The 23,442-nt window shown below is 40.6% G+C and overlaps 1 protein-coding gene across 9 annotated transcripts in view; it reads left to right on the top strand.

The window, feature by feature from the left end:
* Window positions 1-17,609, top strand: part of synrg (synergin, gamma) — a 41,952-nt gene extending 24,343 nt beyond the window's left edge. For 6 of the 9 annotated variants that reach the window (XM_031731697.2, XM_031731696.2, XM_031731695.2 and 3 more), the window contains 9 exons: window positions 3,880-4,431; window positions 5,796-5,959; window positions 6,099-6,152; window positions 6,563-6,659; window positions 7,905-8,053; window positions 8,746-8,856; window positions 8,999-9,037; window positions 13,703-13,735; window positions 16,590-17,609. In XM_031731697.2, the coding sequence (XP_031587557.2) occupies window positions 3,880-4,431; window positions 5,796-5,959; window positions 6,099-6,152; window positions 6,563-6,659; window positions 7,905-8,053; window positions 8,746-8,856; window positions 8,999-9,037; window positions 13,703-13,735; window positions 16,590-16,721 (1,331 nt within the window). In that variant the 3' untranslated portion in view covers window positions 16,722-17,609. The remainder of the gene's footprint in view (window positions 1-3,879; window positions 4,432-5,795; window positions 5,960-6,098; window positions 6,153-6,562; window positions 6,660-7,904; window positions 8,054-8,745; window positions 8,857-8,998; window positions 9,038-13,702; window positions 13,736-16,589) is intronic. The other 3 variants (XM_031731698.2, XM_031731693.2, XM_031731692.2) reach the window with 2 other exon arrangements.
* Window positions 17,610-23,442: the final 5,833 nt, after the last annotated feature.

Here is a 23,442-nt window from a genome sequence, read left to right as displayed (position 1 = left end):
TTCAAACCATTCTCTCGGTGTAACATGAGATGAATTGCATGTGTTCTCAGGTGAAGGCTCTGTAATTCAAACATTTGCCAGCTTTAAGGGAGCTTTCATTTTTATTTGAAAGCTCAGACAAAGCTTGAGAAGTTGTACAATTGACCAAATCTCCACCTGACAACAGTCGTGCAATCAGCTTCCAATATTTCGTCACTTATCAGTTAATCATCATCACACGTATCAACTTATTTCATCCAAGAAACTGATACTTTATCCTTGACTAGAAAAAGATGTAAACATCCCCATTGCCTTATTTCAGTTTCTGTGCAGTGGTCAGATTTTGGTTAAACCCAAACAGGCCCCTCCGCACTGAGAGCAAACAATCCAGTCCATGGAGCTGCAGCGAAACCGCTGATCGGGTAAAGACCTGCCCGCTTTAACATCGATACATTCCTAAGAAGCTTTTACGCTACCGTGACGGCGGTTTCATTTCACCCTTATTTATCAGCTGTTCTCGGAGAGCTCTGGGACTAACCTGTCGTTAACGTGTAGCAGTCCGAGCAGTTTGAGCACCTCACCACGCTTTGCACTGTGTTTTTGGAAATGTATGTAAGCTTAAAGAGACAGTATTTCTTTTCTGAGGTTCCTTTTGAGTCGCAAGAGGAATCAAATTTTCTTTCTCGTAATTTTTTTTTTTTCAAAAAATCCGTTATCTGTGATATCGCAGCATGAATTTTTATCACGTGTGGCTCTACGGTCTGGCTCTTTGAGAGCATAATGAAGTTAGTATTACCCTTCCTGCCTTGCTTTTTGCTGCAGTGTGCCTGCCTTTTCAATTTGTGAAATTGACAAGAACGTAATACAAAATAACCATTTTATGCATAACAGTATTGCAAGTTGTTTTTATCAAGGGAGAAATGTGTACATGCAGATTTAATAGTATTTTTATTACAGGAATATGACCTCTTATTTTGAGACTATAGGAAGACTTCTCGATCTTGTTGTGATTTGCCAACTATGTAAATTAAATGTAGCCGACAGTATTTAGTAGAATCAGAGTATTTTTAGTTCAACGTGGATTCAAACATCAAAGTTTTTAGTAAATAATGATGTGTTATTAATCAAGGGGAATTAGTGCTCATCATCCTGCTTTGACAAACAATCACTGTAGCAAGAGGAGAAAAAAAGGATACTGTCTCTTTAAATCTGTTCCTGCATCTGTGATTGGATGTAATGGAAGCCCTTACTGGGATGCCAGGTGTAAGGATGGCCCTCTTTGTTTTCTGTAACCCTTTGAGGGCTTGAACGATATTGCTTCACATGTTTACATGCAGATTAATGCAGATATCCTGATTTCTTACCCTTATTTATTAAAGACTAAATATGTACAGATGGCAGCCTCCTTGTTGCTCCTAAAGTTTAGCTTCCTCCCTGTCAGTTTGTCCCCTCAGGTCCTCAAAGGGTTAATGCTTCCTGCCTTGTTCTTTGAATAATCTTTCAACCTGGCCTTTTCAAGTGTTCTGTATTCAAATCTTTTTTTTTTTTTTTCAAAAAAACTCAACAAAAAAAATACACCTGTTGATTTACATCCTTATAGTAAAAGAAAGTTTGTCATCTTCCCAGAATTACTGATTCTAGTCTGTGAATGTGCCTTCTCATTCTGCTTCTATATCCTCGGATTATCTTTGTTTTACTTTCTCGCTGTTTGTTTTCTTCCTTTTCTCCTGACTCTGCATGCACTTGTATTCCAGATGACTGAAATTTAATTTTCAAAGTGTTAGTTTGACTAAACCTCTTGTAATGGTAGACCTCTTTCACAGTTCTTTGTGACCTCTCTCTCTCTCTCTCTACTCATGTTGTCGTAATAAATATTACTGTTGGTATTGCTGAAACGCGTACCGTCTTATTTCTCCTTTCCTTTCCTGTGAGGCGTAATGTGGTTCTAATGACACGAGGCTCACACCACTCGATCCTTGTCAATTTCACAAATTGCTTTTTGTGTCTGAGGGTTCTGTCATGCAAAATAGGAAGGCTTCAACAAGGTGGATTTATGTGTTTGCGAGTGTCTGAAGGAGACCTGAATGCTAAAGCGTTGACAAATGTGTGCAAGCTGCGCAGCTGTCAGTCAGTATCAGTCATAAAGAAAGTGATCAAAACACTTGTGAGAAACAGGGCAGACGCAGTGACAGGAAAGATCTTTTATTGATGCTGTTAGAGCGTCTGCCTTGAGACAAAAGCCTTCAGGTTGTATTTAATATAAAGAGATCAACTCTGATTATTGTTAGCCAAGCTGTTTGTCACCAGTGAAAGCAGCGAGTGTTGTCATATGGCCACGAGAAAAAAAAAAGTTGCGTAAACATGACTCACCTCAGGCATAAAAACACCAAGAGATAATTTATTAAAGGGAAGATGTATTACACTTTGTATTAACGCCTTGCATCATAGAGGGTTGATACAAGGCGTTGTCGTCAGTTTCACAAATGTGGGTTATAAAAACAGTTTGTGGGCCCTTTGGATTACCAGGATTTCTGCATTGATTAGTATTGTTTACATGTAAAACAACATCTGATCGACATCAGAGTCACGGCTTCAGACAAACACAGTCTGGTTAAACGCACTCACACAGACATGCACACAGAGCACAGGCTGGAAAAAGTCATCCAATTAAAAGAGGAGGAATTTCAAATCAGTTCTAGAAAACTGTTTAAGTTCATCGTTATTTTTGGGATTACGGGGACACATCTCCTCACTTCACTGTAATCCTACAGTCACACTGAGGAAAACGCTAATTGGAGAGCAGAATGATCATATAATATTCGTATTATCTCCTTGCCTTGGAAATGGTTGCTTCAAAGACAGGGATCAGGTCTACCGCCAGTCACAGTCAGTCGACATCTTCAAAACAGCTTTGGTGCATGAAGATGGCGATAAGATCTGCCATCAGTTTGCCATGAAATCTGTTTGTCATTGTTCTATTGTTCTTCTACATAAACATGAAACTGAGTTTCACATTAACTTTGGAGTCAAACCAGAACCTCACAGATTCGAAGCAGAAATTCCTCTACAAATGTGATTTCAGTGTAAAATGTCAAGCAGTCAGTAACCTTGCTTTTATACGGGAATATAATCAGAATGCAACCAGTTAAGTGCAAAAACACATGAGTCGTGCTCATTGGTGCACACTTACTCTGATTGCTCGCAACTTGTTGTCTGCGCTTATAAATTAGGTTTAGGAGCAGTGATCTGCAAATTTTCATCAGTCTGTCTGAGAGGGGTTGCAGTCAGATTGCCTGCCTCTCACTAGGTGACCAGTTGGTTGAGCCCTGAGTGATAGTTTTGGTTTTACCTGCACAGATTGAGAGATTGTGGCTTCATCCCAGGACACTGGCTGTAAATGGATTTTCATTTCATTTAAGGTGCTCACAAGATTAAAACATGACAAAAAATGCCCTTCCCCAAAATGATAGTCTACATGCTCCTGTAAAAATAAAATGGGAATAGGGGAGTGTTTTCTAAGGGATCATTTCTTTTGATTTAAAGTAGTAGTGCAGATTAAGCCATTGTTCCTAAAGAAATATCTGTCTGTACTTTTTTAAAATCTTGTGAGCACCATGAAAACAAATATTAAAAAGGTTCCCGTATGCTAGAGAGAACTAAATGGAGGTGAGAAAATATGTTCTGAAATGTGGTTTAACTAATTATTAGTATTCTCAAGGGCTCTTTTCTCAAGACCAAACTACATTTAGAAGAAGAGACATCACTTAAAGCATAGATAAATGAGAGTAATAACCCGACAGAAATCTCAGACCCCTGTTGAGGCCTATTAGTCTTCCTCCTATCATGACAGCATCTGTGCTATTCCGAGGAACCACCGGTATGTCTGTGTTGTCATTGCAGAAGGAGACGACATGAAATTTGACCCCTTTGGGACGTCGGCCCTCAGCACCTTGGCCAGCTATGACTGGTCAGACCGTGATGAAAGTCTGCCCGGTGAGGTCAGAAAGCCTCCGGGCTTGGAAGGAGCTGGCCTTCCATCTTTAGTCCCCACTCAGAGGAAGGAACTGACCTTTGGCAGCACTGAAAACATCACAAGCAACTCCATAGCAAACATCGTCACCTCCTTCCCTGCAGAGGACAGTTCATCCGCAGATGACAAGTTTGAAGCCTTTGCTGACTTTGGCTCCGGCGACCAGGGCGGTGTCAATAACGAGGATGACTTTGGAGACTTTGCAAGTACTGTTTCGGAGAAGTCAGACTCGCCTGCTGCCACTGCCGAGGCGGGCTCAGAGGGAAACCAGAGCGAGGCCTCCGATGACTTTGGTGCCTTCCAGGGAGACAAGCCAAAGTTTGGCAGGTCTGACTTCCTCAAAGCCAGCGCTCAGGCCAAGGTCAAGTCCAGCGAGGAGATGATCAAGAACGAGTTGGCAACTTTTGATTTGTCGGTTCAAGGTGAGTTTTCATGTTGTATTTGCTTCAAGTAGGCGGCACATTGTTTTTCAGTTAAAAATAATTGTCTAAATCCAAATGGAATTTGCTTAAATGATAAAAAAAACAGAAAATATTCATTTTTGACAACTTGGAATAATTGAATATAATGAATGAGTTATTGAAAATTGTTGTCAACTAATTAATTTATTAATTATTTGAAGAGCAGTTTTGGCAGAAAAGTATTAATTTCTGCATTGTTGAATTTGTTGACTCAAGCTTCCTCCCACAGTCTAAAGACACACATGTTGGGTTAATAAAAGCTGCTTTAATTATGCTCCCTTATTTGCAAGGGGTTGCTGCAGTGGATTGATCCTCATGTTTGATTTTATCCTGACGTAACCCTCTCAGGGTTTTGTTACTGCTTCCAGTGTTGAACTTGGGATCTTTCACATGTTGAATGTGTTAGTGTGACAGCCAAGAGGTATGTCAGGTTAAGTGGTGATTCTAAATTAGTAGTTGACTTAAGGAAGCGTTGTTAGAATAAATGACTATATGAATGTATGCATAATGTGGACACATGACTCTTCTGGCCAGCTGTAAGTCCTTGGCCCTGCACTCTGCTCAAGCACTCCGCCCCCACAGACAAGGCCCATCAGATGTGTAATAAAGCTGTCAGACATTAGATGGTAGTGTTGAGATGACAGCTCCACTCTCTAATGGCAGCGACTGGTGAGATGGATTAGCAGATGCCCACAAATCCATAAGCAGAAATTAACTGTATCCACTTAGAGGCTGTTCATTTTCGAACCGCTGTTTGCTGCTGTTATTTTTCACAAAATAAATTATTACAGTTTCCTGCACTGTGATCAAAGCCTCATGTAGATTCATTTCCCTGTGCTGAAGTTAATGTGTGTGAAGAAGCAGGGCTCGCTAACTCCCCTTCTTCCTGTGGCTCAGTGACCTGATCACGGTGGGGCTTCTGGTGTAGGCTGAGTGGTTGTGTGGTGATGGTGGGGTTGACGGTGGATTACCTGTGTGTAGATGGCGCATGCACACATGCGCTAACAGCTAACCCCACTGGAATAGTCTGGGCTTCACTTGTGTTTGTGCTCGTGTTTGTTGTGGTACCTTGCCAGGGTTTTTGTCCTTCTATGAATTATTCATACCTGCATATTTGTGCCTCTGTTTTGTACCTAATTATTGTTTGTCACAAATTAAGTATTTACTCATGCTGTCCCTGTCTGGGAGGAATTAACCACAAACAGAATGGAAGTAGAATGGTTGGAAACAAACAGGTGCACAGCCCAAAATGAGTTGCATCACAACGTGTCGCTGAATTGATATTTCTCTCATTTCTCTTCTTCCCTGCCCCGTCTTTGTTGAAGGTTCCCACAAGCGCAGTCACAGTTTGGGTGAGAAGGAAATCAGGCGTTCACCCCCATCTCCGGCACCAGAGCAGCCCTTCAGAGACCGATCCAACACCCTGAACGAGAAGCCCGCACTGCCCGTCATCAGAGACAAGTACAAGGACCTGACTGGAGAGGTGGAGGTGAGGAGGGAACCCGAATATCAGTAGATTTCAGTGCAATACCGAGGACTGTTAAAGCTTCAAAATAAATGCCCCTTTTTGTTCTCTTCTGTTTTCCCTTTGTGTTCATTTGAGATAATTTTGTGCTGTGCTGTTGCAGGAGAGCGAGCGCTACGCCTATGAGTGGCAGAGGTGCCTGGAAAGCGCTCTGGAGGTTTGTGTTTGTTTGTGTCCTGTATCTGACCTCATACCTGGGAGAGACTTAATCGTGAGAGCGACAGCAAATGTTCTAGAGTAATTAAGATAACCAAAATACACTGAAATGTTTTTTTCAGCCAGGATTTTACTTGTCACATATGCCTTGGGATTTTTTATTTTCTTGAAACCTGCAAATATAACTTCAGGACTTTTGTGTTTTTAAAGCTCATCAAAAATTGAGGATGTTGCATGACTTGAATAAAATGTCTGCTGAAATATTTATTTTTGGTTTTAATGTGTTTGACATTTCAATCCTGGGTAAAGGCCATAATTGTGTAACACTTTACTATTGGATGCTCATTATGAGTTTTATAATCAAGACCAGTGTGTATGTAATGACGTCAGCCTCTGTCCTTCCACGTTAAGGTCATCACCAAAGCCAACAACACCCTGAACGGGATCAGCAGCTCTTCTGTCTGCACCGAGGTCATCCAGTCTGCTCAGGGCATGGAGTACCTGCTTGGTGAGGAGCTGCAGTAATGCACACACAGACACAGCTACTACTACCACTACTATAAACACACCGGGGGCCTCATTTATCAAACCATACAGGGAAAGTGCTCTAAATCTGTGTGCAACAACCAGCACTTTGCACAATAAAATCTCCATTCATCATCCACACACCACAGAGCAACCCTATATATTGTAAACCACTTTCCTTTCAAATGCCTTTAAATAGGTCTCATTGCCACCAACATGAGAGTTGGAGGTCCCGATCAATGAAGTAGCACTAAATAGAACTGTTTATTTAGCATGTTTTTCTGGAAGAGTGTGGACACTGTCAAAAAAAGAAAAAAATCAATGCTGCAGCTGTTCAGGTCAAAGAAATGTAAAGAAAGTAGATGTAAAAAATAGTGTTGATGACCACAGAATAAAAAAAAAAATACTGCCACAGGAGTAAGACAGTCCACCTCATCAGTATCGCCTGTGGATGGAAAAATTGCTTCAATAATTGGTGAGGTGTCTCTGGCAGAAATCATCCCTGAAGGTGATGCTTGACACGGTCGGTGAGCCTCCACAAAGCACAGAGGGGGCAGGGCCATCATGAGTAACCACTTTATTTTATGGTGTGGTGATTGTTTTGGAGTTTTATGGCCATGAGTCTCACACATAGAACTGAAAACACAAGCAATTTTATACCCTCCCCTGCAGCTGAGGACACTAGAAAAAATCTGAACCAAGATGACTTGTGAGTTCATTCGGATTGCCTCTATAGAACAAGGGCGAGGTAATGGCAAGACAATGCAAATAACATATACTGATCACTCCTCACTCTTTGTACAGAAAGGTCCCTGCAGTCCCTAAAAATGTGTACTTTCATGCTAAAATTTATCTATGAGTCAAGCTCAGCCCTTGAATGTTTGATGATATTGATAAATAACACTATGACCTGGAAACATTTGCACATAGAGAGTTAATACTTCCACATACAGTTAAAAAGAAATGAGGTCTTGTGAGCCTCAGAGGCAACAAGAGCCTGTTAAAGAAGCCGGTGTGTGGCCTAACACCCTGTGAAGGACAGAAAGGACAAGATTAAGATGAGCTCTGGTGTGATGGCTTATCTCTGCCCCGTCTGACAAGGTCCTGCTGCTTTACTGTTTCTCTGCTTTTAATGAGCCGAGTGGCTAACACGTCACGGCTAGGTGCTCAACACCGAGTAAGAAAGTGTGTTTCTGTGACATGTGTGCGTGTGTGTTCTCCCTCTCAGGCGTGGTGGAAGTGTATCGCGTCTCTCGGCGTGTGGAGCTGGGCATCAAGGCCACGGCGGTGTGCTCTGAGAAGCTGCAGCAGCAGCTGAAGGACATCAGCCGTGTGTGGAACAACCTCATAGGCTTCATGTCACTGGCTAAGCTCGCTGTAAGATGCTCCGACGTTTGTACGCACTCACCAGAGCGCAGGACAGATAGATACAAACAGATTCATACACTTGGTTGCTTTCTTTTTCTAGTGGAAGTACACACTGATAACAGAGCATTGAAGGTCAGTTAACAATGCAAGTCCTGCCAATAACATGATTAAGTGTTAGTGAATCCAGTATTGTCGGTCCATTAGGATAAAATCAATGATTCATTGATTTGAAAGCAATGCAGATGGAGTATTTTGGTAGGCCGGTGTTTGGATCAGTGGGGATGACGAAGACTGTAAAGATTTATTTACCCAGCTGTCTCCAAGTATCTGTAAAACGGGACACAAGAGGAGGACTGTTCTCATCCGCAGAGCCAGCAGACGAGGAATACTGTTTGTAGAAGATAAAAATGATTTAGCATCTTGAGAAAGGAGGCAGAAACAAAATGCAACAAATGTTTAATTAAAGCAGGGATGTAGATTTCTTTCCTTATAAAGGAGAAAGATGTAAACTTGGGAATTGTTTGTTTTTACTCTGAGTAGCCAATGTCGTGCCAAGTATTTATTAAAAAAAAAAGTTGATGATGCTCGGAGATGTTTACTGTAAGCCGACTTGTTCTCTCTGCTGTTATTATAAGAATAGAAATGACTACATTTTGCCCTGCGGCAGGAAGTAAAACGTCTGTGTGTTTTTGTGTGTCTAGCCTGATGAAAGCTCCCTGGATTTCTCCTCCTGTATTCTGCGGCCGGGTATCAAGAATGCAAAGGACTTGGCTTGTGGGGTTTGTCTGCTCAACGTCGACGCTCGCAGCAAGGTTTGTGTGCACGCACACTCACACAGAGTAACTGTTACTGGGTACTGTTTTTTGTTTTGTTTTGTGTTTTACACACATGATGTTGTGCTCATCCCCAGCAGATAACAACTGACATTTCTTTGACTTTGAAACATTTTTCCAGAACAAAGAAGAAAGCACTATTGGACGTCTGTTTAAACGAGTATGAGACAGTCAACTGTCATCCGAATCTCATTCCACTCTTTCCTGTTGGGGTCCTTGGGGGGCCTATCCTCCTCTTACTGACGAGCCCTGCGGGGGGCCAAAGTGACAGGATTCCCTCCTCTCCACTGCTCTTCTATCAGAGCTGTTTTCTGCCTAGACATGCACGTCATCATAAAAAAAAAAACCCACAAAGTATCATCCCAAATCTAAACCCCAACCCCTCACATTACTTTGCCTGTCAAGCTTTGTCTTCTTGCAGCATATATGATGCAAGTAATAATCATTTAACACAAGTTCGTAGGGAAGATCAAATTCTTTTCACCTGTCACATTGCAGATTTTTTTGCATGTAGTCGTCTAGTTAGCTAACTGTCACCATAAATCTGAGCAGAATCCAGCTGATGTTTATGAATTTTATGTTTCCAACTCAGTTGTTTGATAGCTTTCTGTAGATCAAAAAACTTTTAAAGAGCCCTGCGTAATGTGACAAAAGATTAATGAGCATAACAGAATAGTTCTTGAATTATAATTTCCTCCTAGTTAGTCGTAGTGTGATTGGGATAAATGAAAGAGATGCAACAGCTTCATATCTTTTATTATTGCAAATAGATCAAAATTATCCCCAGAGCTGCCAACCTGCAAACCAGACGGCTCAAACTCAGTTGTACAGCCCAGTTTGATCTCAATTCAATTTTATATAGACGTCTCAAGCTTTGTATTGTAAGCTAAAGACCCTACCATCAGACAGTCACACACTCGGTGACTGTGGGGAGGAAGAACTCCCATTTAATAGAAGGGAGACCTCCAGCAGAACCAGACTCAGAAAGTGTCAGTCATGTGGTGCAACTGGGGTGGGGTTGAAAGGAGAAAATAAGGATAGAGACGGAACCAAATATAAACTACAAGAGAGAGTAGACAGATTTATTTATATGTGTAGCAGCATATATACACATCAGTAATGCAAAGAGGAATAGAGAAGAAGTGCTGAGTGCATCATGGGAAGTCCCCCAGAGGCTTAAATAGAAGGATAAGCAGGGAACCACCACCTCTTTTTTTCTCTTCTCTGTTACCCCACCCCCCAGTAGATTGCTGCCTCTTGCTGAGCATGTTTCTGCTAGAGGGTTCATCCCATTAAAAAGGGGCTTTTCCTTCCCACTGTCGCCATGTGCTTGCTGACTGGGCATTGTCTATTTGTTGGGATTTTTCTCTCTATTACTGTAGGGTCTTAACCTTAAAATATAAAGTGCATTGAGGTGACAATTTTTGTGAATAAAGCAGAATTTTACTAAAACTGAGGTTTATAGTCACCTGATAGGGTTAAGCCAGTGGTGTTAAACATAAGGAGTCTTTGCAGGGCCTCGCAAAGACTGAAAGGTTTTCATAGGTTTTACAACTTTGTCTCCCAATAAAGACCTCCCCCATAGCCATCCACACTACTAATTAGGCAATAGATAAACAATTAAATTAAATATAATTAAATTTTTTATATGATGGTGATTCTATGAAAAGGATATGCTGGATGGATGGATACAATTTTCATGGTGATTCTATAAATATGCTCTGCACCTTTACAATCACCACATTGAAACTGAAATTAAGCTATTCCTTCAAAACAGCTATCAAGTATATGTAGGTGTTGGATATATAGTTGCAGTATGAAGAGACTTGCTTCTATTTCTGATAGAGCTTTCCTTTAATGTTACTCCAGAAACAATACAAATAGTCCTGAAAGTAATGCTGCAAAGTCAGTGTTTCGACAGTTTTTCCTTTGTACACTCTCCAGACACTCTAAATGCCAGGTGTCACTCCTATTAGTGCCCCACGATGTGAACAAAGTCAGAGCTTGACAGGCTCTGATCAGACAGTCACTGTAGGGGAGACGGTGGGCAGACAGTCACTTTAGGTCATCTCCCAGCTTTTATGGTGAAGTATGAAGTTAGAAGTGTCCACGGATAACAATGTGCGCTCTTGAAGTAAATGACAAAGAGGGAAGATGTCACTTTGGCACCTCGGGGTGGGTTTTTTCACTCTGTGATTGCTTCCTCAAGGTCACGAAGGTTGTTACTTTGTCTTGGAAGGGTTTCATTTTCTATTCTGCCACCTTCATCTCGAGGTAGCCGCACACTTTGCCACTTTGAGCTAACAACCGTCGGTGTTTCTAATAACTGTTCAGAGAGCGGGGCAGGATGGCGGTACCTCTTGCCTAGGGTGGAGGTGATTTTCATCGACGTGGGCCATTAAGGGTATTCTCGGACCCTGCGGTTTAGAGGGCAGGATGGTGGCGTTGATTGTTTCTTGCGATCCGTCTGCTGCTCTGCCAGAGCCAGATGGATAGTCCAGGCGAGATAAGGCTGACTGAGAGGCATCTAGGCTGCGAGCAGATGTGGCTTACACATTAGTCATAAGCAGGGAGAACGGCGGATAATAGACCTGCACACACAAACGCACTCTCTCTCACCTCTCGCTCTTCTGTGCGCAGAGGCAGTCTGAAATTAATGCAGTTTTATTTTGTCTCTGTGCCACAAGCATGAGATTAATAACCCATCTTTTAATTACATTTTTGGCACAAACCACCCTGGTAAGACTGCATAAAAGCCGAGCGGAGAATAGCATCCCCTCCGAGTATAATGAAGTGAAAGAACAGCTTTGGCTACGGCAGACGGCACCGATTGTTGCTTTGTCCCTCAGTGAAGAGGTGCAGATTTGTTTTTCGACCAAAGGTGCAGGCGGGTGGAGACGTTGATGTGGCATCAAAGAAATGCAAAAAATGCTCGACAGCCGATGTGCTCAGTGGCTCCTGTTCAATTCATGTTTTGAATTCTGATATTATTCTTGATTCAAACAGAGCCAAACATTCGCTTTCAGCCAGACTCACCGTGTTTCTGTTTGGCTAATATTCTCTGGGTTGTTGCACCTTTTTTTTTTTTTTTTTTTGGTTTAAATCATTCTGCATGTTATCTTTGGGTTAAGGGGCTTGGATGGGCGACTGCAAACAGCTTCATCTCTCCTCAGTTTGTCACTCAGAAGCAGCAGCAGTTTCACCCTAAGTGATACTTTTTGGCTAATGATGCTCCAGCTCCTCCACTAAACGATAAATGCTAATTTAGGCAATTACAAGGAGAAGGACTGGAAAGGAGTTTAAGCTGAATAATTTAGCATTTTTGGCTATTTATTTTAATGCAGCTTTTTCAAGTGCCTCAAGCATTTGGATTATCAAATTGAATGTGTGTAGTTTTGACAGCAGCACACGGGAGTTTGGACCACAGCTTTGTTCTTAGGCTGCCCATCTCTTTCACAGCATGTTTCCATCTGGTCGAGGTTAGCGGGGCTCCTGCACAGACAAAGAAAGTCAGGGAAATTACTTACTGTGCAATACCGACATTAAAGAATTTGGGAATTGAAAGAGCGCTCTTTGAAAATGTTAAAAGCACAAATTTGACCAATCTGAAGCTGAGAGTAACTGAGAAGTTGAGATGTTTGTCTTGGTCATTCAGCAGTCGTCCCTGCAGCGGGAAAAAAAAAGTGGAACTAGTCTGGCTCCAAAAACGCTGTGGTTTATTTTTACAAAGCCTCATCAGCCAGGCTTGGACATTCGACAGCAACTTCCTGTGTGGAAGTGACATAAATTAGCGAAAATCATGTCCCCATCCCAACTTTATTTAAACGTGTTGGTGGTAGCAAATTTAGACTGAGCAGATATTTAAATAAATATATGTTAATTCTTATTTTTGTTATATTGTTTTGTTTAATTTCATCTAATGTAAATTTAATTTCAAATTATTATGTTGTTTACGTTTTACTGAACTTTTTTTTTTTTTTAAATAGGGTTGTGCTTAAAGTAACATTAACCTTTAGCATTAACCTTTGGTGAAATAAAAAGTAGCGCTTTTTTTTTAATCTCACAGTAAAGAAAACTATCAGTGAGGGCAGGTTTCTGTTTGTGCTGGCTTGTAAATCTCTGAGTCATTGATGGGTTTTTTCACCATGTAACACATGCATCCACATGTTTTTGATCAGTAACCCAAATCCCAAATATATTCAGTTTATTATTGTAGAAGAAAACCACCAAACAGAGCTGAAGCTGTAGCTTTTAGTCAACTAATATAAAGCTGCTGCGATAGTTTCAGGTGATCGGCTGATTGTTTCAGCTCTAACCCATCATGCTATTGTACCAGCAACATGGCAAAAGATGAAAAGATGGTTTTCATCTCGGTTTTCTCCCAACATCTCAGCTTCTTTTTGAGCAGGGGACGTCTGATTAAACCAAACCTTTATTTTCAGTTTCCAACCTTTATTTTAATGCCAGTTGATAACTGTCATTTTAAACACAGACTCTGGTTCATGTGAGGTAGCTTTTCTCCTTCTGTCTACAACCCAGATTTGTCTACAGGACTGGATTAACTGTGACAAACCGCGCTGATTTGTTTCAGTGAGCATACTGGCCAAAATCTTCAGTCAATATTTTCAATCGATCAAGGCAAAATCTCTTGAATTCTGAGTTGGAAAAATGTGTAGGAGCCCCGAGGGTAAAAACTTTCATGTTTTCACCCACAAACATGCTGTGAAAAGTGGTGAAACGGCTGCTCGCTGCTTATTCTGTGCACACTTTGCTCTGGGCGCTGCATGAATATGCTTCACCTCTCTGACTGCTCTTGTGCTTACAGGCATTGACTAAAGACAGGGAGAGGAGCTTAAGGGTAATTATGCCTTGTTTTTTTTGAACTTCTAATAAAATAGTTTGCATTTAAGCTTGATTTTCATATCCGAACAGATAGAGGAACCAGGACCTTTACATGCAGCTGAAAGGTCAGATGAATTAGTAGAGTCTCTGTTTTATCTGACAAGTCCAGCTTGAAAGCATAAAAACCCCACACTGTAGTGTCACAGCAGGCTTTTATTAACCTTTGTTTAACCAGGCATTAAAAACAAATGATTTTCCAGGGCAGCCTGTGTAAAAGGCTCTGTTTAGTTAAAACAGGTGGATATTGGCCTCCCTTCACTGACACACAGGTGAACTCTGGAGCAGGAAAGGCACTGCAGTGAAAGCAGGGGTGTGTTTTGGTTTGACCACCCTTTCATTTTGCATCCTCTCCCTCCCAACATTTCCCAGCTTTGGCACTCCTCTAAGTGCAGGTTTGTGGAAGCAAGTAGGCCAGGGCACAAAGGGGGCTCTGAAAGGAAATCGCTCCTCCAGTGAAATGTGAGCGTGTGAAGGAAAAAGTGAAAAGTGGAAATGTGTCATACGGCTCGTCTGAGAAAGCCCTTCATCGGGCGGAGCATCTGTGCCGCAGACTGCATTCAGGCAGGTGGAGATGTATTTGACTTAATGGTGTGTTGTGGTGGTGTATTTCTGCATGCGTCTCCCCTCTGCTTCTGTGTGGGAGGCTGTGATTCACTGCACATGACTCATTCCTCTCTCCGGCTTCAGCTCCATTATTTCACCGGGGATGCAAACTCCTAAACTGCACATCACACACATTAGCATCTCTTGATTGCGCCCACCGTGCCGCAGCTGGGCCCAGTGAAATCGCAAACTTGCATCAGAGCCCTCATGTATTAGTGTGTGTGTGTGTGTGTGTGTGTGTGTGTGTGTGAGAGAGAGGTTTCAGGGGGTTCGGGTCAGTTCAACACATTTCATTTTCTAAACAGCTCCAGTTCAGGCAATGTTTTTCAGAATCAAATCGCATTGTGACGCAGCAGGCTTTGCGGTGGGGGATTGTTATCCTTTTTGTCTCAACAAAATAAATGAGGTGATCCATATTTGTTGATACAAGTACAGACAGTGATGGAATTACAGTCTTAGCACGATGCATTTTATCAGATTTCTTTTTTTTTCTCCTTTCAGTTCATTTTATGTCAAATCTTTGGGGAATCATTTTGCTTTATTTTTGCCCCATTTAGCAGTCATTTGTGGTATGTTTGGATCCTCTGATCAGGTTGTCAGCAGGTTTAAACATGACATTGCTCTCATGCTTATAGCTTCCTCTCATTTTTTAGGGAATTTTTCTGTTTTGCCCCCCTCCCTCCCTCTATTTAATATAAAAACTGCAGACATGGCTTCATCTGATTAGACATGCAGCTTCAAACATATCTAATCTTCTCCTGTGTTTTGATTGAGCTAAATCAGCATGCATGAAGATATCTATGGCTGTTTTGATGGCTCTCATGCATACCTCCAGATTTAAAAAAAGAACATCATCTGATGCCCAGCTGTAAACACGTTACTTTGACACACAATTTCCATCTTGGATGCATATTTTGTGTATAAAGAGAGGACTACACAGCACCTCTCATCTTAGGTCTCTCTAAATGTCAGCCGGTGCACATTTATTTGTTCCAGCACATTTAGAGAAATACCAGGGGCGCCGTTGTCCTTCTTGTGTTTTTATATATATAACAGTGTAAAAGTGTCACAGCATGCAGCATCCCTTGATTTCAACCACAGTTGCATTTTTTGAATATGCAGAAAATCTTTAGATTTAGTTTGACTCCTTATAAACAGTCAGATTTAGTTATGATCAGTGAGATGTTCACAGCATGTGGCTCTCACAGCATTTCTGTAGATAGAACATTTGTACCAGTTGGAGTATTATTCATACACTGTCTATTTTTTTTCTTCTTTTCCTATACTCGCATATAATTTTATGCAGGCCATTTTTAACGACTTGAGTTTTTCCCCAGTAGGCGTTGCCCATGTGTATTGAAATGCTTTGCTTGCCAGAGGCAGATTTTCATCCTGCGTAACTTGGCTGGAATTTACTGCAGGGTCACCTACATTGAAGCTGCGCTGTGCACCACCATGCTGCTCTCAGAGAATAACTGATTCATGCTCTGAATAAGCGTGCTGCACGTACTTTTATAAATACCATCAATACAGCTGAGTGGTAATGGCATGTGTCATATTTCCCAGTTAATTAAGAGGCTTTTATGGTTGGACTGGTGTAAGCTCCCTGCAGCCTTCCCAAAAAAGTAGATTTTAAAAGCTGCTTTCAGATGCTCGCTTACTCACAGGGGCAGATTTTTTCCCCCCCTTAAATATTTGAATTTCAATCTCTACAAAAGTAGGCATAGAAATAACTGCATTGTTGGGTTCTCCATCTGAGGATCACAGCCTTCAGTTGTAGATCTGACATGGAATCCATAGCGTGTCTTTTGTCCTCTCCCCCTCTTACCCCCAACCTCAGAAGACTGTCCCTCCCTCAGCCTGGTTCTCCCAGAGGTTTCTTCCTGTTAAAGGGAGTTTTGCTTTCCACTGTCACCAAGGTCTTGCTCATAGGGGGTCATCTGATTGTTGCCATTTTTCTCTATTATTTTAGGGTCTTTACTTTACAATGTAAAGCACCTTGAAGCAACTGTTGCTGTGATTTGGAGCTATATAAATAAAACTGAATTGAATTCAAGTTAATTGAATGTTGCTGCAGGCTGCTTTGTGCTCGTCAAAATAAACTAGCCTTTTTTCCCTTTCAGCAGCATTAAAATGAAGTCCGGGTAAAGCAGGTGTGCACACACAGGTTTATATTATTATAATATTTCACCCTTTCACTCAAACAGGCGTTCAACTCAGAGACAGACAACTTCAAGCTGATGTACGGGGGTCATCAGTACCACGCCAGCTGTGCCAACTTCTGGATTAACTGTGTGGAGCCCAAACCCCCGGGCCTCATCCTGCCTGACCTGCTCTGAGCTGCCATGGTAACACGGCAAGAGCTAATTACCACCAGATAGGTGGAGCGGCTGCTCGCCTCACACCAAGAGCAAGAGGAGGACGTCTACAGTCACTGGATTCCTCTAGATTTTTTTTAAATCCTAAAATCTCACCCAGACTGTGTTCATTTGCAGATCTTTTCCCTGAATAGTCATTGGTCGGTTCATATGGTTACTCTTTTCCTTCAACCATACAGGTCAGCAGTTGAGGTCATATTTAAATCTGTTTTTAATGCTGCTTTTGACAAATTATTTCTGCTGACTATTCGTGCAGAAATGCAACAATATTAATAAATATAACTAATCAGTGAATCCTATTTAAATTATTAGCTGTGCAATATCCTTATAACACTGGCAGAGGAGGTTTTTGCTTCTGTTCGAATATTTTGTTTTGTTTGCAGTGAATCAGACTTACAGAATCATAAGTCTACCATTGAATTACTTGAATTGTATTTCTGTCTCGGGTCTGTTGGATGAAACTCTGTGGCTGTTATGGTTCTAATGTCTTTTTGAAAATCTTTAACATTCAAACCATTGCTGCTCTGCCGGAAGGCAGGCGCCTCTCTTTTTCTGCATTATGTTTCACTGCTTTGAATGTCTTTTGCACTGTTTGTGAGGAAACTTTAACACCTCTTTGGGTATTTAAATTGTATTTTGTAGGTGTTGGGGATTTGAAGGGAATCTGTTGTGACTTTCTGTGTTGTTGTTGTTGTTGTTGTGTGCAGAGCTGAAAGTCTGGAAGTATTTACTAATGCTGAATTTGAACAGCAGCAGCATTTTCTGTATATTACAGTGTCATGCTGCAGCTTTGTATTAATCACCCAGCTGTAATGTGAATGTTATGTAAATAAATGACGTGCAAACTGGTTAAAGTGTCGCAGAGTTAATGTCATTATCAGGTTTACAGGTCATGCAGACCAAGTTCACCTGAAGGACATGCTTGTGTGCACTGTGGCGTTTCACACAAGAAACTGGAGGGCATGTGTACATCCAGTCTGAGCCTAATGTTCAGCAATTAATGAAACCACTTATTTAGCAGAGGAGCCGTACATACTGGTGGATGAAGAAACCTGGACCGAGTACACATCAGTTCATCATAATTTTTCATAAAATAACCAGCTTCTTCTGAGGAAAGCAAATACTTCTGAAAACTACACGTGTAGTTCTAAGTAACTCATTACTTTGGTAAATATAATTAATGATAATGTTACTACTCATTACATTTTTTTTAAATCACCGTTGGTGCTTTGCAACATAATAGCCTGAAGTCAACATCCTGCATATAAAATCCCTTTTAGAATAAAAACAAAATGCAAAAAGTATTTTATGCAAGCTCCTAGAAATTTGAAAAAAAAAAAATCAAATCCTTTGTATTTTAAGACACTCCCACCAGACAGGCACTAAATAAGCCCTGTTTTATATATTCTCTTACTATAGCTACTGCATGCACGTGCAGTGCACTGTTTAGCCTGTTTTAGCCCATTGCCAGGTGTGTATAATTCAGCAGTAGTCGATATAAACTTAAAATTAAACTCCTAAGATTCTTTTTTTACGCATCATGTCTGCATAAAAATGGGTAACTTTAGGTTGTTGCTACATGGTTGGTAGGCAACGCGATGATGTCATAATCACTGACATAAATAGGAACCCTCAGGGGCCTGAAAACAACATACACAGAGATTTTGATTATTTGATTATTATAGTAAAGATACACCAAATCAAAACCTAAAAGTGTCTTATCACATCAATTATGAAGTCTTGGAGTTACCTAGCAGCTTCCTAATAACTGGCTAAAATGACCCATATTTAGTGTTTATGACCCTTCAACACCTTATCAATACGTTGTAGGATTTTAATCTCACAACAGAACTAATTTATATCCACAAAAACCATCACGATGCCCGGCAACCACCAGACAACGGACTACATAACCTTTATATGGTAGAGCAGAACCTGATAATTAATCACCAAAAGCACAAACAGGCCAAACAAGACTGCAACATGGGCATGTAAAAAAAAACAAACAAATAAATAAATGGATAAAATAAGAATTCAAACCCGTCTCTACCAGGAGAATATCATTTTTTAGCCCATCCAACCAGATCTTAAGCACCAGCTACAAAGACGTCATTACTTTTTATACCAGTGTAAAATAAATAAATCATGATTTGCAAGGCCTCCCGTCACAGGCTTGAAGCCTGAAAATAAGACTTAGAAGATTCCTGCTAGAGTCCTAAGTTCCCTCTCAGACAACATGAATTACAATATGCTGAAAGGTTATGGATTTTTTCTTGTCTAATGAAGCCAAAAACACGGTGCCTACTCCAGATTTAATAATGTATCACCACAACGCCGACAGCAGTGTTGGTAAAAACCGACACAAAGGACCCTAAACAGAAAAGAATGACAGAGAAAGCAAGGCTCCAAAAATGATCTGCCTGGAAGAATCCAGGTTGTCCTGGCAGTACACCGAGCCTTTACACCCTCAAACTTATGCACTGCTGTACCCTCACCACCGCTAAACACACAGTCAACAATGTTTCATCGCTTTTCTGGATTCATTCATCCAGTGTGTTCAAGTCTGAACACAGCACAGCCTTAAAATGACTCATTTAATTCACGTGGCTTTCTGCTCTTATTCCGCTGCTTTTCCTGTGATGCTTCCTCTTCCGAATGCATGAATGTTTCTGCACATTTCCCTCTGTCATTTTACCCAATAATGTACTTTCTCTCAGGCCAGAGAGGCCTCATTTCCATCACTTTGCGACAAAATGGAATAAATTCTCTACCAACAAGCCTGCAGGGCCATCGCTGGCGGTTGAGCTCAGCCAATCAAATGAGATGTCTGAGGGAAGGTGGGGGTGAAACCAGTCTTATTATTATTCCCCCGCTCTTCAGGTGTGTTCTCCAACATCCATTTTTATCTCTCGCCATTCCCTAATTTATTTCCTGCAGAAAATGAATTCCTCTCCTCTCACCGTGAACACCAGGATTACTAAAATTACAAACACTGAAATCAATTACCGAGCGAGGCCGCGTAAATCAAAATGCAGCCTCGTCTCTCTCTTTGCTGCGCCCATCTTCACGCCTATTGTCTGCGATGGCGTGCTGAAACGATCAGTCTGGCAGAGACAAGAGATTGAACTGACACGGTGCTGTACTGAGTGCTGCTCTTTGGTGTTTCGTGGCCATGCCCATCATATTATTGATTAAAAACAGCTGCTTCTGTAAGTTCATCTTCACCCTCGTGGAAAGAGACGCTTCCTGCTTTTCATTTTGACAACATTTCCAATTATTTATGTTTGAGAAGCTAAAGCAGCTGTTTCAGTGTTTACGGGATTTAATCACAGTGACAGCAGAGGAAGAGCTTAAATGTATTAGCAGCATTCGGGATGATTAACTGAACGCTAATCCTGCGTTTTTGCGGGGTGGTGGTGATGTTTGAGCAAAGTGTTTCCTTTTAATCAAGCAAAAATGTATTCAAAGTAGTCATAAATTTTAAAATATCAATAAAATGACTTGAGCCATTCATCAAGCAAAACGTACAAACCGTCAAAGGTTAATATTTTTTAAATCGGAATACTATTCCTGATAAATTAGAACTGGAAGATGAGTCATTATATTGATTTTTTATCGTTTTTCTGAAATGTTGCAAAGTGATAAATTGGTTAATTACTCATCTACAGTAGAAATATTAGGACTGGATTAATTATTGAAGACACAACTGTGAAATTACCAAAGTTAAATCAATAACATGCCTTGTCAAAAAAACACAAAAAACAAATCAACATCTAGATTATACTAAATAAAACACAAATACAGTAAACAAATACTTTTTTGTGTTAACTGACCTATGACCTATTCAAGCATAAGAAAAGGCAACAAACACACAACAGAAAACGCTTAAATTGTGTCTCTAGGCACTTTGTTACTAGCAGCCTTCCACAAAACCAGATCTTTATTCCCTTCTTTTAACATTAGTCTACAAAAAATACCCACAACAACATAGTGTGACAAGCAAAATAAAAAGTAAAATACTATTTTTATCATCGGCGTAACTTTGTGCTGAACATTGGGGGGGTCAAGATCTCTGTCTAAATAAATAAATCTATTTATAAATCTATAATTTTGCTGGTAATACCTGAAACGAGTAAAGAAAATCAACAGCCTATTTATGCAACATAATTCATAATTTTATTGGAGAGGTTATATTGGTTGGGTCTGATAACTGGGGGGGGGGTCATAACCCCCCTAACCCCCCTGGAAATTACGCCCCTGATTTTTATGGGAACAAGTTGAACAAAGAGGTACAATATTGAGTGTCTACAGCCATTTGTAAAACACGGTGGAGGCTCTGTCATGATTTGGAGCTGCATTTAAGCCACCATCTAACTGGCAACAGCTCAATTTTTCAGCATGATAGGAACCCTAAACATACTGCCAACAGTAAAGAAAAAAAGCAGCCAACATCCAGAGAGCTTTGAATGTCCTTCAGTTACAAGAAAGGTGGTCTTAGAGAGTTCAGTCTGTGTTGAAGAAGGTGGCCAAATACTGACTTTCCAGGCCTGAAACTCGCTGAGACGCTTTGGGATTTGCTGGAGTAGACTTTATCCAGCGGCCTGACTCACCCATCATCACCACTGGTAAAAACAAAATGCTGCGACATTGCACGAGGGAATGTGTGCCATCATCAGAGCTAAAGGTTCTTCAAGAAGATATTAAAGTGTCACTTTTTTGGTCAGGTAGCCTAAAAACCTCATGGAAAGAGCATGTCATGGAAATTGTTTGAAAGACACATTTAAAGTTAAATTTTTTAAAAGTCCTTAAAATGCTGGGTACTGTGTTATTTCTAACAAATGTGACACAAATGGAAGTAAATAATGTAAAAACTGAGGTCTATTTTCAGCCTTGGATTAATGCACGTTGAGCTCCCGAGTATTTAACAGCAAGAGAAATCAAAATACAAAAAATCAAATCAAATCAAAATTAACAAATATCCTCTGGCTCCTCCCAAATACTCCCACTGAAAGTGCGTTGAAACATTACAAGCCACATTCATCCAGGGCTTTAGGAGCTTTTTAATCTGTCACACACACAATCACACTACGGTGAACGCATCGGGAACAATTTGGGATTAAATACCTTTCCCAAGATACTCAATCAGATCGAACCAACAATCTCCTGATTGCTTGACAACCCGCTCTGTCTCCTTAGCCACAGTCGCCTGTACAGAGCAGGAATTATCCTTTAACGCTCATCTTTGGTTCAATGTTAGTGGAAAGCAAAAGCCAACACTTAACATAATTTATGATGACCCAATTTTCCCATTAACGACCTGGACACAAATATTAGTCATTTCCACTGCTTTGATGCTCTGTGCACACAGAGTCAAGCTTCGTGGCTCACAGTCCTTCGCTTCAGTGTCCAATCAGCTGAGACAGCTGAGACTTGAAAGGCAGCCGACAGATGAGTCACTGTTATACCACAGAGACAACGCGCTCGTTCAGCTGCTCGCCGAGGAACAATGACTGTTTCATGACAAACCAAATTCTGCTGTGCTTCAGATGACCCTCAGTCAGACTGTGGGGCTGTTTTTCCTCCCCATTCTCCATCTTTTATCCTCAGTTATGGATTTTTATACAACTGCTTGTACCCTGCATTTTCATTACCATAACACAAAGCACTAACAACACTTAAATCTGCCCTTTGGGACTTTTACACAGGTTTCCATCTAAGCAGCATCCTCTATGTGCCCATTCTCCTAATGTTTCCAACTGTTGTGAAGCTAAAAGAAATGCAGGCTTTGACTCACACCACGCAGCTGAAGCGTATGTTGCTGTTTGGCTAAATCATGTTGTCAAATTATTACTATAACGAGCGTGTCAGGTCTAAAATTGAGGCAGTGTGTTTATATTAATAATGGGCTTGTGTGCATGGCCTTATTAAAATGGAAATGCAGGATTTACAACCAAGTGATACGGCAGTAGTTGTGTAGCCCATGCAGATTATAGTGGATCATTAGAGGCTGTATAATTTGAAGCCCAAAGAGGCCATGATTCAGTAATCCATTGCAGCCACAGCGGATGTTTTTATTTGCTACGTGTGGTTGAAAAATTTCATTATTTACAGGATTGCAGCAACAAAACTTACAACGAAAACTGAAAACTGTATTTTTCTACCGATTTTACATAATAATAACAATAACAACATAATAATTTAACTGTTGTGTTGCATTTTCAGTTCCACAGTCCTTATATATTCTGTTCATATTCAATCACTATTTTATATTTAACATAATATTTGGTACTAAAAATAGATAAAGATAATTATTCTTTTAAAAAAAGGAAAGAAAAACATTTTCTGATATAATAATGCAAGCATGACCTCAGGATCTACAGTGGCAGCTCCAACCCTGAATGATTAACTGAATGTACAAACTACATAAATATTAATTTGTTTGTTTGTTTATGTACAAATTAAAAACAATGATGTAATCTTTTTATTTCTACATTAGTTTTATTGTTAAACAGCGGTCTGCTAGCAGCTCTGTGAGTCTGCACTGTTCAGCATTCGCACGCCGATGCGTGATGAAATTACAGCATTAGTGACTTGAATGGTATTTTCTGTCAGTTACAAATTCCAACTACAAAAGGTGAAACCTGCATCAGGTTATACAAATATTTAAATTAAAATGATAAAT

Source organism: Oreochromis aureus, linkage group 14 (assembly GCF_013358895.1).
Source record: "Oreochromis aureus strain Israel breed Guangdong linkage group 14, ZZ_aureus, whole genome shotgun sequence".
Taxonomy (NCBI): domain Eukaryota; kingdom Metazoa; phylum Chordata; class Actinopteri; order Cichliformes; family Cichlidae; genus Oreochromis; species Oreochromis aureus.
The sequence above is the reverse complement of the archived record's forward strand: the minus strand, read 5'-3'. Positions and strand labels throughout refer to the sequence as shown.